At 59.1% G+C, this 15,899-nt stretch overlaps 1 protein-coding gene across 3 annotated transcripts in view; it reads left to right on the plus strand.

Annotated features, from left to right (window-relative positions):
* PIAS4 (protein inhibitor of activated STAT 4) overlaps positions 1–10,160 on the plus strand; it is a 31,010-nt gene extending 20,850 nt beyond the window's left edge. For 2 of the 3 annotated variants that reach the window (XM_002761586.5, XM_078361546.1), the window contains exons 4-11: positions 646–687; positions 1,326–1,416; positions 1,531–1,659; positions 1,750–1,855; positions 5,148–5,221; positions 5,451–5,611; positions 8,184–8,314; positions 8,426–10,160. In XM_002761586.5, coding sequence (XP_002761632.1) covers positions 646–687; positions 1,326–1,416; positions 1,531–1,659; positions 1,750–1,855; positions 5,148–5,221; positions 5,451–5,611; positions 8,184–8,314; positions 8,426–8,685 — 994 coding nt within the window. In that variant the 3' untranslated portion in view covers positions 8,686–10,160. The remainder of the gene's footprint in view (positions 1–645; positions 688–1,325; positions 1,417–1,530; positions 1,660–1,749; positions 1,856–5,147; positions 5,222–5,450; positions 5,612–8,183; positions 8,315–8,425) is intronic. The other variant, XM_035284066.3, reaches the window with a different exon arrangement.
* Positions 10,161–15,899: the final 5,739 nt, after the last annotated feature.

The raw sequence follows: 15,899 nt of genomic DNA on the forward strand, positions 1-15,899 counted from the left end.
GCCTCCTGGGTTCAGGCGATTCTCCTGCCTCAGCCTCCCGAGTAGCTGGGATTACAGGCACGCGCCACCATGCCCAGCTAATTTTTTGTATTTTTAGTAGAGACGGGGTTTCACCACGTTGACCAGGATGGTCTCGATCTCTTGACCTCGTGATCCACCCGCCTCGGCCTCCCAAAGTGCTGGGATTACAGGCGTGAGCCACCGCGCCCGGCCTCCAGATAATTTTTTGTATTTTTTGTGGAGACAGTTTTGCAGTGTTGCCCAGGCTGGTCTCAAACTCCTGGCCTGATGCACTCTGCCAGCCTTGGCCTCGCAACCTGGGTGCTCTGCAGTTGAGAGCTGGCCGCTGGATTCCAGCGTGCGCGTTTTAGCTCCGGTTCCTCGGAGCGAGAGGCAGCTGCCTGCACACTCTGGTTCAGGGCTTTGTGGTAGATTCTTTTCCATTTTCCAGGGAGGCCGGCCCCTCTCCTGGCCCCACAGCCACTTTTATCTCAGCCTGCACAAAAGAGTCCTGGACCTCAGTTTTCCCAGCTTGGGGGAGGGAGCCTTTCAGGGAGGAAGTCTCCACCTTGTGGGGTGGGCTGGGGTCGTGCCCGACTCACTCATCTCTCCTTTCCATTCCTCCGGTTTGCTCCACACCCACAGAGAACTGCAGCCCGGAGTCAAAGCCGTGCAGGTCGTCCTTAGGTATGCCCAGGTGTGCCCACCACCCCAGGGCTGGGCCCCCAACCACCCGCCTCTCCAGTCCCACCATGGCTCCCCAAGTCCTGGCCCAGGCCCATCTCAGTCTCCCCTGCTAGCAGCAGAGCCCAGCTCCCCCATCTGCCGTCTGTCCCTGTCTATCCCCCATCCCTGCCCAGGCCACACCCAGATGCCCCGAGACCCCCCCACCCCCATGCAGTCCAGCCACGTGTCACGTTTTATAGCACCTCTGTCACCACCGCCTGTGTTCCCCTGGGCCCAGCCCCTCTTGTGTCTCCCTGCCTGCTGCCCCATGTCCCTGTGGTCCCCTGCAGCGACCCAGCCTCTCCTGTGCCCCCCCCGCCTGCCACCCCTTGGTCCCTGTTGTCCCCCACAGCAGCTTGGCCCCTCCTGTGCCCTCCTCCTGCCGCCCCTCCTGTGCCCCCCTCCTGTGCCCTCCTCCTGCCACCCCTTGGTCCCTGTTGTCCCCCACAGCAGCTTGGCCCCTCCTGTGCCCCCCTCCTGCTGCCCCTCCTGTGCCCCCCTCCTGTGCCCTCCTCCTGCCGCCCCTCCTGTGCCCCCCCTCCTGTGCCCTCCTCCTGTGCCCTCCTCCTGCCGCCCCATGGTCCCTGTTGTCATTGCAGAATCTGCTACTCAGACACCAGCTGCCCTCAGGAGGACCAGTACCCACCCAACATCGCCGTGAAGGTCAACCACAGCTACTGCTCAGTCCCGGTGAGCATGGCCGCTCTTGTCTGCTATGAGGGTGGGCGGGACGGAGGGGTGTGGGGGCCATTGGAGTTCCTGACGGTCCTTACACTCCTGTCTGAGCGGCCTGTCTGCTTGCAGGGTTACTACCCATCCAATAAGCCTGGGGTGGAGCCCAAGAGGCCATGCCGCCCCATCAACCTCACCCACCTCATGTACCTGTCCTCGGCCACCAACCGCATCACCGTCACCTGGGGGAACTATGGCAAGGTGAGTGAGTGCCTGGGCCGCCTCCCTACCCTCTGCCCTGTTGTCACCGGCCCTGCCCTGCCAGCCCTGACCCAAGCCCTCTCTCCCCAGAGCTACTCAGTGGCCCTGTACCTGGTACGGCAGCTGACCTCGTCAGAGCTGCTGCAGAGGCTGAAGACCATTGGGGTGAAGCACCCAGAGCTGTGCAAGGCGCTGGGTGAGTGGGGCTCAGGGCCACCTCAGCTGAGGGACGGGCAGAGCTGCATCCTGGAAGCCTGACCTGTGCTGGGTGAGGGGTGGGCCCTGCACCCGAAGGAGATCAGTCAGGGGCCACCTGTCACTCTGGGGGTCTATGGCCCGCGCTGCGGCTAGGGAGGTCTCTGGAGGATGTGGACGGCAGAGGTGGCGCTCGGCAATGGGAGCTGCTGTGTAGAGGCCTGCAGGGACACACCCTGTATCACTGGCCCCAGGCGCCCCAGCACAAAGGGGTCCAAGCATTCCAGGACAGCACAGAGGCCAGGAGGGTTGAGAGGGAGCACAGCAGGAGCTGCACTCTAAGCAGGCCCACCTGGCTGCCACGGCGAGGCCGAGGGTTCTGCGGGCGTAGCAGATGGACAGTGAGGGCCGTGCAGTCCGTTGCTGTGGGAGGAAGACTGACGGTAGAGGTCTGACCTCCCGTGGTCAGGCCCCATTTTATATTTTTTTTTTTTTAAAGAGAGTCAGGGTCTCTGGGAGGTGGAGGCTACAGGGAGCTGAGATCTTGCCATTGCACTCCAGCCTGGGCAACAGAGCAAGATTCCTTCTCAAAAAAATGTCCACTGTATCACCCAGCTGCAGAGCAGTGGTGCGGTCATGGCTCCCTGCAGCCTCTAACTCGGCTCCAGCGATCCTCCTGCCTCAGCCTCCTGGGTAGCTTGGGACCACCCACATGTGTTCACTACCATACTAGCTAATTTTTTAATGTTTCGTAGAGCTGGGATCTTGCTGTGTTGCCCAGGCTGGTCTTAAAGTCCTGGGTTCAAGCAGTGCATCTGCCTCAACCTTCCCAAGTGCTGGGATTGTAGTTGGGGCTTCTTTTCACACCTGGCCTCTTTGGTATTTGTAACAGTGAAAAGAGTTTTTTTTTTTTAAGTGACATGCAAGGCATTTTAAACAAAGCCTACCGAGACTGGCAGCCGATCATTCCTCACCCAAGCAGCCTCCCGGCACAAAGCCAGCGCTCAGTTAACCTTCCTTGGCAAGCTGTGTGGCCTCAGAAAGTCAGTGGCCCTGTCTGGTGGCTGCCGTCTTCACGGGAACAGGTCTGAGACATCTTGAGGGCACCTGGACCTCTCTCTGGACCCACATGCTTGGGGCCCAGGCCTCAGTGGGCTCTGCAGGCCTGTCCTGTGGAGAAATGCGGCGTAACCTGGAGTCCTTTGGAGCTGGGAGTGAGAGTTGGGCAGGTGGGCGAGGACTGGGACTGCCTTCCAGGCTGAGTGGAGGGCAGTTCCAGGCCAGCCAGCAGCCGGGTTTGCTCACATCTCCTTCAAGAATGGTGGCTCTGTTCAGGTGGCTCCTGGGTCCCACCCCAGCCCCTTGGCAGAATGTGGGCCAGAGGGTCTCCCAGCTGCCCCTCCTAACTGCTCAGGGCCCCTGTGCCCAGGCCCAAGAGTCCCTCGTGAGCACTGCCTTCCTGGCACAGCTGGACCCAGGCCTCTGGCCCCTGCTCCAGACCTCCAGAGGGCACTTCCTAGCCTGGGTGTCCGGAGCCTGGAGCAGTGCTGGAATGGCCAGGGACTTGTGAGTCCCTTTATCTTGAAGCCTGCTACACACTCCAGCCCCCCAAGTCAGGAAGGATGGCCATCAGCATGCCCTCTGCAGAGCAGGACAGGGAGGGGTGGGGTAGGGAGAGCCTGGCGATGTTTCTGACCAGTGGGGACACTGAGGCTGAGTGGCAGAGTTAGGGTTCTGTGACCTGGGTTTCCCATCCCCCACCTCCCTCTTGCCTCAGAGGGCCCTTTCTTCAACCCCCGCTTCTCTGCCTGAGGCATGATGGCCAACTTGAGCAAGGAGGCTGGGGCCAGGCAGACCTCTTCCAGGCTTACAGGGCAGGGGCTGGGCCGAATCTGTCAGTGACCACGGCTTGCCGGGCCGTGGCTGGCCCTGCGGGGTCAAGTTTCCTCTCTGAAGTGGTCCTCAGGCGCTGCCCACCTGCGGCCCCTCGTCACTGGGTCTCTCTTGTTGTACCAGGAAGTCCTCGCCTTTGTCTCACTTGAGCCCTTCTTGCCGCATACGTCTTGTTCTACATGGAGGAGGGAGAGCTTGCTTCAGAATCAGATGGGCACCTGCATTCCCTCCTAGCTGCCCAGGGCCCCCTTACCAGGCCTGAGGGTCTGCCTGGGCACCTGGTAGCCAGAGCTGGGACCCAGGGCTGGAAACTTGGCCAAGGCTGGGGCAGTCTTGGCTCAGGCAGGAGAGCTGCTGGGGCCCTGCGAGGGAGCAGACCGTGGCGGCCAGCATGTGGCTGCCACCGCGTCCCCATGGGAGGAAGCGCCCACTGGTCCACACACAGACTGCGGGTTGGGCCAGGGGGCTGGGTGGAGTTTAGGAAGGAGGAAGTGGCTCCTACACGGCCAGAGATAAATGGTGTTTGAGGGCAACAGCGGGTGGTGGGGGCAGTTCCAGGCAGAGAAACGTCAGGGCAGCTGGGGGCAGTGGGAGGACAGGCTGGCACCGTCACTCTGGACCCCAAGTCAGGTGGGCAGGTGGCTTCCTGGAGGAAGCAACTCGGGTCCACCAGGCAGCTGAGGGCAGGTCGTGGATAGAGAGGCCCTGTGGGCTGTGGGCCAGTGTGGTCTCTGCCCCGAAGGGCCCAGAGCTGGGATTCTGTCCTGAGCTACTGGGGGATGGAATTTGGCCACATCCCAGAAGCATCAGGAGGGCAGCCAGGTGCCTGCGTGAGTTCCTCCTGTCGGTGGCCTGCAGCCTGTCGAGTGGCGGACATGTCTATTCCTTTGTGGAAGCAGCTATGCTGCTCCTGGGCGTGCCGGCTGCCCAGGGGCACTGCCTGGGGCTGGGTGGCAGCCGCTTCCTGGCTCCTGGTCAGGAGTTCCAGGGTCCGTCTCATGGCTCGGTTGCTGCCTTATTTCCAGCTGTGGCCTTGGGGATGGTGCTTTGGTGACAGGATTAAGTCACAGCGATGACCCTGTTGGTGGCTGTGTTGCATGAAACTTTCCAGAAAAGTCCCGTGGGTCATAGAACGCTGATGCGGGCTGGGGAGAGGCCTCATCTGCGTGTTGGGGCTTTGGCTGGGCGTATGATGCGCGCAGGCTGTGGCCAGATGTAATGGTGGTCGCCGCCCAGCCTTCCCTGATCCCTCGTAGCCCTGAGCCAGCAACAAAGCTTGGGGCTTGTCCTCAGGGTACCTGTTCTGGGAGGTGGAGGTCAGTGCTGGCGAGAACCTGAATCCCAGGCCCGTACCCCGCTGCCACCTCCCCCTGATGGTGTCCTCTCTTCCTTTCCCACAGTCAAGGAGAAGCTGCGCCTCGATCCCGACAGCGAGATTGCCACCACTGGGGTTCGGGTGTCCCTCATCTGCCCGGTGAGTTGGGGCGCACACCCCTCCTCGGGGCCTCTCTCCTGCCCGGTGGTCCTGGTCCCGGGGCAGCTTGGCTGGGCCGAGAGCCTGAGTGGCAAGGCTGGTCTTGTTCCCCTCCGTGTCCCTGAGACACGAGCGATTGGAAGGAGCCACAGGATGGAGCTGGGGGCGAGGGGCACCGGTCGGGCACAGCAGTCAGGGGTGCCCTGCTCACCCAGCTCCTCACCCGCAGCTGGTGAAGATGCGGCTCTCTGTGCCTTGCCGGGCAGAGACCTGCGCGCACCTGCAGTGCTTCGACGCCGTCTTCTACCTGCAGATGAATGAGAAGAAGCCCACCTGGATGTGCCCGGTGTGCGACAAGCCAGCCCCCTACGACCAGCTCATCATCGATGGGTGAGCCTGGGGCCCTGGGGAGGGAGGCCAGAGCCAGACACCGTGGAGGTCTCAGCGGCACCCTGCTTCCTGCAGACCCTGTGCTGCCCCAGCAAGACGCAGTAGTGAGGGCACTTGGTCCCAGAGCTCCGGGAGCACCGGGGCTGCGGAAAGAACCCATTTCTTCCCCAGGGAACTTGTCAGAGCTGTGCAGGTGCCAGGTGTGTAGCTTAGGCTGCAGAAGGTGGACTCGGGTCCACCCTTGCTCCCACATGACCTTGGGTGAGTGTGACCTTGCATTGCAGGAGTATGTATAGTTTTTGCCGAGAAAAGCTGAGCCAGGCACGGCGTTTGTACGGCGTTCCACCCCAGGAAGTGCAGACTTGGCAGACTGGGTCGGGGGTGACCTCCTCAGAGAAAGGCAGAGGAGGCAGCGGCTCCCGGAGTGCTCTGGCCACACCGCACCCTACCCTTCCTGGGTGGCACAGCTGGCCAGGTGGTCCCCAGGCCACAGGATAGGAGGGCAGGGCCTTTCTACCTGGACGGAGGCTCTCTCTGCCCAGGGCTTGTTTCCAGAAACTGAGCGTCGTTGTCTGTGGTGCCCAATTTGGCTCCTGGCTGGTGCCAGCCACGCTGCCATTTTGTCCCCAGAGCCGCTGGCAGGGTGTGAGGCCACATCGGCACGAGCTGGTGCCCTCACAGGTGGGAGCAGGCCCCGCCCAGGGGAGTGGGCCCAGCCCCCAGCCCTCAGGGGCATGGCCTCAGCCAACCGTTCAGGTAAAGGCAGGACTGGCCCACCTCCAGGGTTGTAGATTTGGTCCCCCAGTAAAGGTCCTGGGAGGCAGACCTTCGAGCCTCCCCATCTTACAGACAGGGAGATAGGCTCAGAGAAGGCAGCCAGCAGCTGGAGCCGCCCCGGCCCACAGGTGGACTGGCTGGGACTGGAACCCAGCCTGAGTCTGCTCCTCTCCTGGGAGAGCTGCATTGCCACCCCGCTGCAGGCCAGTTTCGGGTGGAGAGAGAGGCCCTGGGGCCTGGGCACACGGGCTGCCTGAATGGCCTCTCTGTTCCCGGCCTGACAGCTGTGCGGCCGCTGCCCGCCTTCCCCCACAGGCCTGAGCTGGGCTTGGGCTCTCGGCTCCAGGGCTGGCAGGGCTGGGCCAGGCAGCCGTGACCCACGTAGGCCTTGGTCTCAGCAGCCACCGGTACTCCGTGTAGCCAGGGAGGCTTCCTGAAGGAGGGCTCCTTGGTTCATACATTTCTCCATGAGGCCTGTCACCTGTCTGTCCCTAGCCCTGAGCTGGGTGACCCCAGGGTTCCCAAAAGAGTCATTTCCCAGACCCTGCCTTTGGAGAGCCTTGCTAGGGGCGGATGGAGGAGCAGAGCCAGGCATAATGTTCCTGCTGCTGTGCCTGTCAAGGAGGGGAAGGGACGCTGTGGGATGGGGTTTCAGAGGCTGAGTAGGAGTTTGCAGGCAAAGAAGCAAGCAGGCAGAGCTGGTCCCATGCCTGGGATGGCCCTGGCACAGTGAGCTCTGAGCATTGCCTCAGGGTGAGGGTAGGAGGGGTGGGCGGGGCTGACCTGGGTGAGAGGAGTCCCATAGGCCTCAGAGGGTGGCCCAGAGCGTGAAGAGGCCTCTTCTCCTTGGTGATGAGAGTGACGCTGCCGCAGGCACCTGGGAGCCGCTGCAGCCTTGACAGTTACAGGCCAGCCTGCTCTGTGATACGTGGCCCTGCCTATACCTGTGGGCATGGGGGGGTCTCCCTTCAGATGCCCCCGTTGGCCACTGCACCCTTCCCATTCTGCAGGTGGGGAGACCGAGGCCCTTTGGCTAGGATGCCCCAGAACCAGGGCCTGCCTCCGATTGTCCTTGGGTCCTCAGGACTCATCCGTTTCCTGGGCCTCTGTTTGCCCATTTATAAAATAGGGCTGTTAGGACTCTTGAGTAAGAAGGCCGGACACTGGGTGGGGTGCAAGCTCTGGAGAGGCTGTGGCTGTGATGGGCATGGGGGGATCCCCGCTCTGCTCCCAGTGCTACCCTCACAGCCTCTGCAGGATCTTTGAGCAGCCCACACCTTCCCCCCAAGGAGGTTTCCTGGTCTGCTGGCACACAGTGCAATGTGAAGGCATGAGTGTGCGCACCCCCACAGGCTCACACTTGGCACGTGCACGCCACATGCTTACATGTCTGCAGCCTGCGCCTTCACATGCACGCGTGCCTACATTAACACAGCGCATGCCCATGTATGCACATGCTCATGTGCCCACGTCCGAACAATCCACATACACGTGTGTGCACATCCACACATGCATACATTCACATGTGTGCACGTACATACACTCACACGTGCTCATGGCCACACCATCCACATATGCATGTGTGTACCTGCAGACCTGCCTAGGGCTCAGCAGCTGCAGGGGCCGTGGCAGGGAAGGAAGGCAGTGCTCCTGGGCCGCCCTGGTCGGGGTGGTGAAGGCGCTCTGGCACAGAGAAGTGGGCAGTGGCTGGCTGCATTTGAACGGGATGGTGTGCTGTGGATTGCGTGGGCGGGGTGCCCCCAGCCCAGGGCTCAGCTTCTCTGCCTTGCTCCAGCCTCCTCTCGAAGATCCTGAGCGAGTGTGAGGACGCCGACGAGATCGAATACCTGGTGGACGGCTCATGGTGCCCAATCCGTGCCGAGAAGGAGCGCAGCTGCAGCCCACAGGGCACCATCCTCGTGCTGGGTGAGTGCCTCGCCACCGCTGACTGCACGGTCCCCAGCCAGGCCGCCTCAGTTTCCCTATTTGTCAGTAGCTGCGTCCTAAGTACCTTCGTCCTGTGCCTGTCGCCTGCAGGCCCCTCAGATGCCAGTGGGCTCCTGCCCACTCCCAGTGTCAACGGGAGTAGTGCACTGGGCAGCACGGGTGGCGGCGGCCCAGCGGGCAGTGTGGAGAATGGGAAACCGGGCACAGACGTGGTGGACCTCACGCTGGACAGCTCATCGTCCTCGGAGGATGAGGAGGAAGAGGAGGAGGAGGACGAGGACGAGGACGACGAGGGCCCCCGGCCCAAGCGCCGCTGCCCCTTCCAGAAGGGCCTGGTGCCAGCCTGCTGACCCTGGCCGGACACGCGACTTTCCTGGTGCTCACCACGCAGAGGGGCGCGGGGCCGGCCTTGGGCGCAGAGGGAGGAGTGACCTTTTTTTTCTTTTTATTGTCGTTCGTTTTGTTTTTCCACCCCGTTGCCTGGCTCCTGGCACCTGTACCTCTGGACTCTCCTGTCAGGGGATTAAAAAACAGTAAAATGACAAAAAAAAAAAAAATACAAAAAAAATGAAACGAAAAAGTCAAACTCTTAAAAACAAGGCCGGCCACCCACACAGCCACCTCCCCGGCTGGAGTCAGAGCCGGGCAGGGGTGGTGGGCGGGAGGGACCAGGACGCCGCCCCGCATCCTCCCCTCAGGACACCCTGCTGCCCGCTGCCCTCTTCCCATGACCATTTCAGCCAGGGCGCAGGGACCCGGGCGGCGGGGTGGGGCGCAGCCCCTCTCTGGCAGCCACTTTGTCGTGTGTCTCTTCCTTTGCTTTCTCTCTGCAAACGCGGCCTCACCCAGAGACCCTCACGCTCCTAGCAGCGAGCGTTTTAGCCAAGAAGCCATGGAGTGGGTTGGGGCAGGGAGGGGCAGGAGTGGGAGGAGGGCGGGCAGGTTGAGGGCACGGTTGGGGGCTGGGGAGGGTTTAGCCACAGATGTGTTGTATTTTTTGAAAGTGCAATAATTTGGTATTTTGAAGACCCGGCGTGTGGCCAGGAACCCCTGGGGAAGGTGGGGGTCAGGGTGCGGCACCGTGTGGCGTGGGGGGGTCTCAGTTTTCTAGCCAGCTACCTCGGTAATTCCAATTCAGGTTAACTTCCCTACGGAACAGCACAGATGTCCACAGATGTCCACAGCTGCCACCGCCGCCACCACCACACCCTGGTCCTCAGGACGGGGGGTGGTGGCTTCCCAAGGGGCAGTGGGGACTCCGGCCGCCCTGGCTCTCGGTTTGGGTTGATTCCTCTCCCTTCTTTTTGCTCTTGGGTTTTCCGACGGGTACGAGGCTGGCCCGGCACCCTGTCCCCCGGGAGCCTCGCTCTTCCAGCGGGACCAGACCAGACGGGGCCTCCCTCCTGTCCCCAGGGGTTCCTTGCCCCTCATAGGCCCCACCCATGCCCTTGGCCTCAGGGTCCAACAAGGGGGGGCTTTGGGGGCTCTGCCTCCAGGAGCCTGTAGCTGGGCGACCCCTCGCCCCCCAGGAGACCGGGGCGCAGGCGGGGCGCCGGCCTCACCTGGTTCTCCAACACCGCTCCTTGCGGTCTGTTTTGCTTTTGTCTTCCCCGGCCCAGAATCTTCCTTTGTATAAACAGAACTCCTAGTCAGGAAGCAATATCATTTCAGGTCTACAGAAAGGGACGTGCATCTGGCCCAGGGCAGCTCAGTCTCTGCAGAGCCGGCAGCCCGGCCCCGGGCAGCTGAAGGCCACAGTTTTCTAGTATTTGTATTCTAATTTAATTGTTTTTAAAAAATGGAAATAAAAAAAGGTCGAGGTGAAGCCACCCAGGTGTCGCTTTTCTGTGCCCTGTGTCTCGTGTGCCTTGTAGTGGGGGGCGGGTGGGGAAAGGACAGAAACTCAGCCCCACGCACATCTCTCCTGATCATTGCCTGCGCTCCAGAAGTCAAAACCTGCCACACCTGGTCAAATGAGGCAGATTTGTGTTTTTTATAGAGATGGGGTGTGGGGTCAGTTCTCAAACTCGGGTCCTCAAGTGATCCTCCTGCCTCAGTCTCCCAAAGTGCTGCAGGGTGGAGAAGGGGATGGGACATCCTTTGGGCAGATAGAATGTTCCAGAATTAGTGGTGATGGATGAGTAATTTTTTGAAGGGTTTTTTTTGTTTTGTTTTGTTTTGTTTTTTGAGATCCATTCTTGCTGTAGTCCAGGACTGAGTACATTGGCTCGATCTCGGCTCACTGCAACCTCCGCCTCCTGGGTTCAAGCGATTCTCCTGCCTCAGCCTCCTGAGTAGCTGGGATTACAGGCACATGTTGCCACGCACAGCTAATTTTTGCATTTTTAGTAGAGACGGGTTTCACCATGTTGGCCAGGATGGTCTGGATCTCCTGACCTCATGATCCACCTGCCTCAGCCTCCCAAAGTGCTGGGATTACAGGCGTGAGCCACCTCGCCCGGCCTTGAAGGGAAATTTTATGGTATGTGAATTACTTTTTTTTTTTAATTTTCGAGACAGGGTCTCACTCTGTCATCCAGGCTGGAGTGCAGTGGTGCAGTCATAGCTCACTGCGGCCTCAACCTCCTGGGCTCAAGCAATCCTCCCTCCTCAGCCTCCAGAGTAGCTGGGACCACAGGTGTGCTCCACCACACCCGGCTAATTTTTGTATTTTTTGCAGAAATATAGTTTCACCTTGTTTGTCAGGCTGGTCTCGAACTGGGCTCAAGCAGTCCTTCCTCAGCCTCCCAAAGTGCTGGGATTACAGGCAAGAGCCACTGCACCGAGCCCTCTCTAAGGCAGGGAGGTTAAGGAGCACCTACCCCCCGATTGGTGGTCCTGAGGGTGCTCCTTCAGCTTCTCGATGCTGTGGGACCTCTGAGCAGAGGCCTGTGTGCCCTGAGGGCCTAGGAGGCAGGGGGCTCAGGACACGGCCTGGCTGTAGAACTGATGATCTGCCCACCCTGCTCCAACTCACGTTGGAGACCTGGGCTCGAATCCTGGCTGCAGCAGGGTTATGGGTGGCGTCACACAGGTACAGGGCTTTGACGTGGGGTCCACACAAAGACCCAGTGGCCCTCAGACTCTGTGGTGTGGCCTTTGTGGTGCTTCCTGGCGAGGGCTGGGCCGGGCTTTGTTGACTTTCTGTGGCTACTAGGGAGGGCCCAATCCACAGAAGAGGAGCCGGGGCTCTGAATGGACCCAGAGCCCGACTCAGCGCAGCCACGTCTGCCTCATTCATCCCTTGGAGCCGGCCCCATCCCCACCCTTGCTGGCCTGGACAGACTCCGTGGGCATGGGCTGAGTCTGCTTGGAGGACGGGCAAGAGGAGGCTCTCCCTTAGGGACCCCACCCAGAGGTAGTGGCTGCAGCTAGCTGAGACTTCCAGCTCCAGATCCTGGCTCGTGGCCCAGGGGCCTGGCATGGGGCAGCACACTGGGGTCCTCTGAGGCCCTAGCAGTCTAGGTGAGGCTACCCCGCCTGGGGCCTTGGGAGAGCCTGGAACCAGGGGTGCCCAAGACCCACCCCTGGATTCTGCTAATAAACCTGCCCGGCCGGTTCTCCCTGCTGCCCCTCTGGCCTTATCCCGTGCCAGCCGCCTGCCCACGAGAGGGGCTGTGGGTCACCTTCCCCGCAGGGGCCTCCGGGCCTGGGACCTCGCTGGATACTCAGCCCCCACCCCTCATGCTGGGTCACTGTCCACACCCTGCCTCCCACCACGGGACAGACGGATCCCAGAGAGATGGGCCTGGCTTCCAAGGCCGGGCAGGAAGGGTCAGGGACCTGGGGTTTCTCTCCTTGAGAGCCAAGGTCAAGTCACCCTGGGCCCAAAGGTGTGGTGTGGACCAGGTGCTCAACCCATCCAGTCTCTTCAGGGCGAAAAGAGGAAAAAGGGTACCCCCCCCCAAGCCCTCCACCTCCGCTCCCCGCCCTCCCCCCAACAAAACACAGAACATCAAATGAGGCAACCGAGGCAGCAGCGGTCGTAACAGGCTGCGTTTAGTGGTTCTTTTTATGTACAAGAAAAATGAATTTTTTTCTGCTTTTTCATCTTTTGTGTTTTTGTTTGTATTTTTTTTAATTACTTTTAAAGCTTCTCCCTCCCCACTCCCAAAAAGTGCATTTTTATCAGTTTTTTTTTTTTTTTATATCTCCCACACTTTATAAAGACTCTCAAATACAGTCTCTGGAATGTCTGTCTGTGCTCTGTACCCTGAAGGCGCCATCCCGCCCCCCATTCACCAGTCCTGGCCCCCGCAAAGTCCAAGGCACCTGGATTCTGGGCCTGGGGTGGGGCGGGGGGGTGGGACCTGGGCATCAAACCCCCGTCCACAGCCTCCAGGCAGCCCCGGCAAGGGATTGGGGGTCTCCCTGGCCCCCTCCACCTCCTGGCCCCAGTTTCCCCCACCCTTGTAAATCTATGTATTTAATGCAAGCTCGCCTGAATTCTGAGGTTGTAGCTCCTGGGGGCCCCCCAGCTTCCAGGCCCCTGACCCGTCCTGTGTCAGCCACCCCCCACCCACCTCCGGGAAGGCTGCTTCAACTTAAATAACTTTTTAAAATAAAACTGCAAATATAAATATCTTTCTTTCTCAAAAAATAGGATTTTTGCTTTTTTTTGTTGGTTTTTTTTTTTTTTTTTCTCTGTTTTTCATTTCATTCTGTCTCGCCAGCTGCCTGGACTGTCCCCATTTGGGGAGGTGGGGCGCCCTGTGACCCCTGCCTCAGTGCCACCGAGTGTGAGGTGACTGCTCCTGCCACAGCCCCGGGGTCTGAATCATGCCAAGACCCCCCCCACCACCTTCCCCGCAGTACCCCACACTTCCAGGGAGAGACCCCAAAAGAGGCTGAGGATCCCCCTTGGAAGAAAGCAAAAAGACAGCTATGGACAAAAGGTGACAGGGCTCCCATGACCACAATGGTGGCAGGGGGGTCTCCTGAGCGGACCACCCAAGGCGGGGACAGACTTTGGTATTGCCCGCTAGAGCCTGGCTCGCCACAGGCCCACACCCGCGCCAGGCTGGACCTGGTCCGGCATTTTACATTCACTGGTTTATAATTTTTTTTTTCATTTTTAAAAATTTTTTTGCCTTTTTTTTTTTTCTTAATCTCAAAAGGCGGGGTGGCTTCGGTGGGGCCAAGGCAGGAAACAGCAAAAGCTGGTAGCAAGGATGCTTCTCTCTCTCCCCTGGGCCCGGCCACCTCCCCGGTCCCCCGGGCGCCCCCGCCTGAAGCCCCCCGAAGCCTGGACCTCACTCCCGCTCTCGCACACACGCACGAAACTTCACCATGATAATGGAAGCCACAATTTCGCATTTTTTTTTTCTTTTTTTTTTTTTTGTACCAGGCAGTTAAAAAAAAAAAAAACACCCCAAAAAAAGAAAACACAAAATAAACCCCAAACAACCAAACAAAAAAGCTTTTAGCTGTGTCCTTTCTCACGGAGTCACACGACCCTCCTCAAATATCACTTTCTGTCTGTTTCCTGAAACGCGAGAATTCAGCAGGTATCTTTGGCAACACTTTATCACGACCTTAATTTAAAGAATAAAAATAAAATTGATCCACGTCTATATACAGTATGTGATTGCGCGGAGTCTGGGGAGGGCGGGGCGGGGCTGGGCTGGGGGGTCCCGGCTCTGGGCCCATGCAGAGGCTGTGGCCCCCAGGACGGGCGGGCAGTTAAGGCAAAGTGGGCGGGCAGGACAGGCGAAGCTGAGTGCGGAGCTGGGAACGCGGGGTTAGTGCAATCCCAAGGAGGTCTGTGTGAGCGTCTCGGTGGGCAGCAGCCCTGGCTCCTACGGAAGTCCCAGAGGGCTCCACCCCCCCAAGTCCGGTCGCCCCCACTGGCCAGGACGACAGCTGTGATTTTGGAGTTGGTTTTATTGCGAGGGGGTGCGTGGAGAGGGGGAAGTGGAAAGAGGGCTCACCCCTCAGGGGGCCGCTCTAGGAGCTGGAGCAGGGGGTGTCCCTGGCCTGGGTGTCCCAAGCCACCACAGATGGTTCTCTCCAGAACAGCTCGCCCTGTACCTCTGGGGTGTGAATGCGGCCGGGGTGCCGTCACCCAGCCCCAGGGGAGAGGGGGGATCCTGAGACATTGGAGGGGGCTGACAGGCTTAAGGGGGGGTGGGAGGGGAACCAAAACCATCCTGTAGAAACAATATGGAAATTGCCTTCTTAAAAAGCTTCCCTTTAAAAATGAAAGAAAAAGAGACGAGATGTGTGTGTCACAGAGAAGGGGGAATGGGGGGATGGGGGCAGGGAGACACCCCCCTTGGTTGGGCATTGACAAGGAAGTGTCAGTGCAGCAGAGCGTCTATTTTCGGGGTCCCATGCTAGGCATTGCATATGCAAAAGGGCCGAGGGCGTCCTGGCATCTGGCGACGTTGTCTCCCCAACCCCGGCCCCTGTCCGTGGCCTGTGGCTCGGTCAACGCCGGGCCTTGTGGGAGCCAGAGGTTGGGGGGAGGCAGGTCCCAGCCCCCTGGATTACAGTCAGTGCCTTTGAGTAAAAAGAGAGGTGCCTGGGGCGGGGAGGGGGTGGCGGTGGTTCTAAGGCCCTGGAGGTGGGGGGCCCCTGTCACCCACCTCAACAGGGCAGGCGTGTCCAAGGTCCAGCTCCTTGGTGGCCATGCGGGAGGACTGGGGGACTGGGGGTGTGGGGCAGCAATCGGGGTACTCCGGCTGGAAAGCCCATCCCTGAGCTAGGGAGGAGGAAGGAGAGACCCCAAAGACAGAGATGGCCCTTTGTATGTCTAGTGGGCGCTAAGACCTGTACACGTCAGAACCAAAAAAGGGGACAGAAAGGGGGGCGGGGAACACAGCACAGACACCCCACAGTCCTGCCTTCAAGGCCGGCATCCAGGGGTGCAGCACAAACACCTCGGGGCGCCTCCCAGGGCCCCTGCAATGGCTTCCTCCTGAACCCCCCTTCTCGATTTTTGGGGAACAGAAGTGGATTCTACGTTTGTGATGGGTTTTTTTTTTTATTATTTTATACAAAAATAAATCGACTTTTAGGAATTTCTGCTCTCGCTCTCTCTCTCTCTCGCTCTCTCTCTCGCTCTTTTTTTTTTTTTTGTCTTTTCAACTTTTCATAGAAGTTGGTTGTAACTTGTAAACATGTTTTTAAATTAAGAATTAAGATAAAGTGTAGTACCCGTTCCATTACAAAGTGCCAAGACTTCTAATGTGGTTGGTTACCTTTTTTTTTTCCTTCCTTTCGTTTTGTAAAATCTTTTTTTTTTTTTCCTTTTTTAAGTTTGTTTTATTGCTTTTGTGACATTGGAATTTGTGGATTTTCTCTCTCCCCATCCCTGCCATCACCAGACCCTGGGGTTCCTCTGATCATGACTCTGTTTACCCCACACTTCGCCTGCTCCTCTGAGGAAAAGTATATTATTTATATATATATATATATAATCTATATATAAATTTTGTTTTTTAAGGAGGAAAGAGAAAAAAAATCTAAAAAGTGCTTTAAAAACTTGGGAGAGGGGGCTCAGGGGAGAGGACCAAGACAGAAGTTTTGAATCTCCAAACATGGGGGTCGAGGTGGACAGGAT

The sequence above is a fragment of the Callithrix jacchus genome, chromosome 22 (genome assembly GCF_049354715.1).
Source record: "Callithrix jacchus isolate 240 chromosome 22, calJac240_pri, whole genome shotgun sequence".
Classification (NCBI taxonomy): Eukaryota; Metazoa; Chordata; class Mammalia; order Primates; family Cebidae; genus Callithrix; species Callithrix jacchus.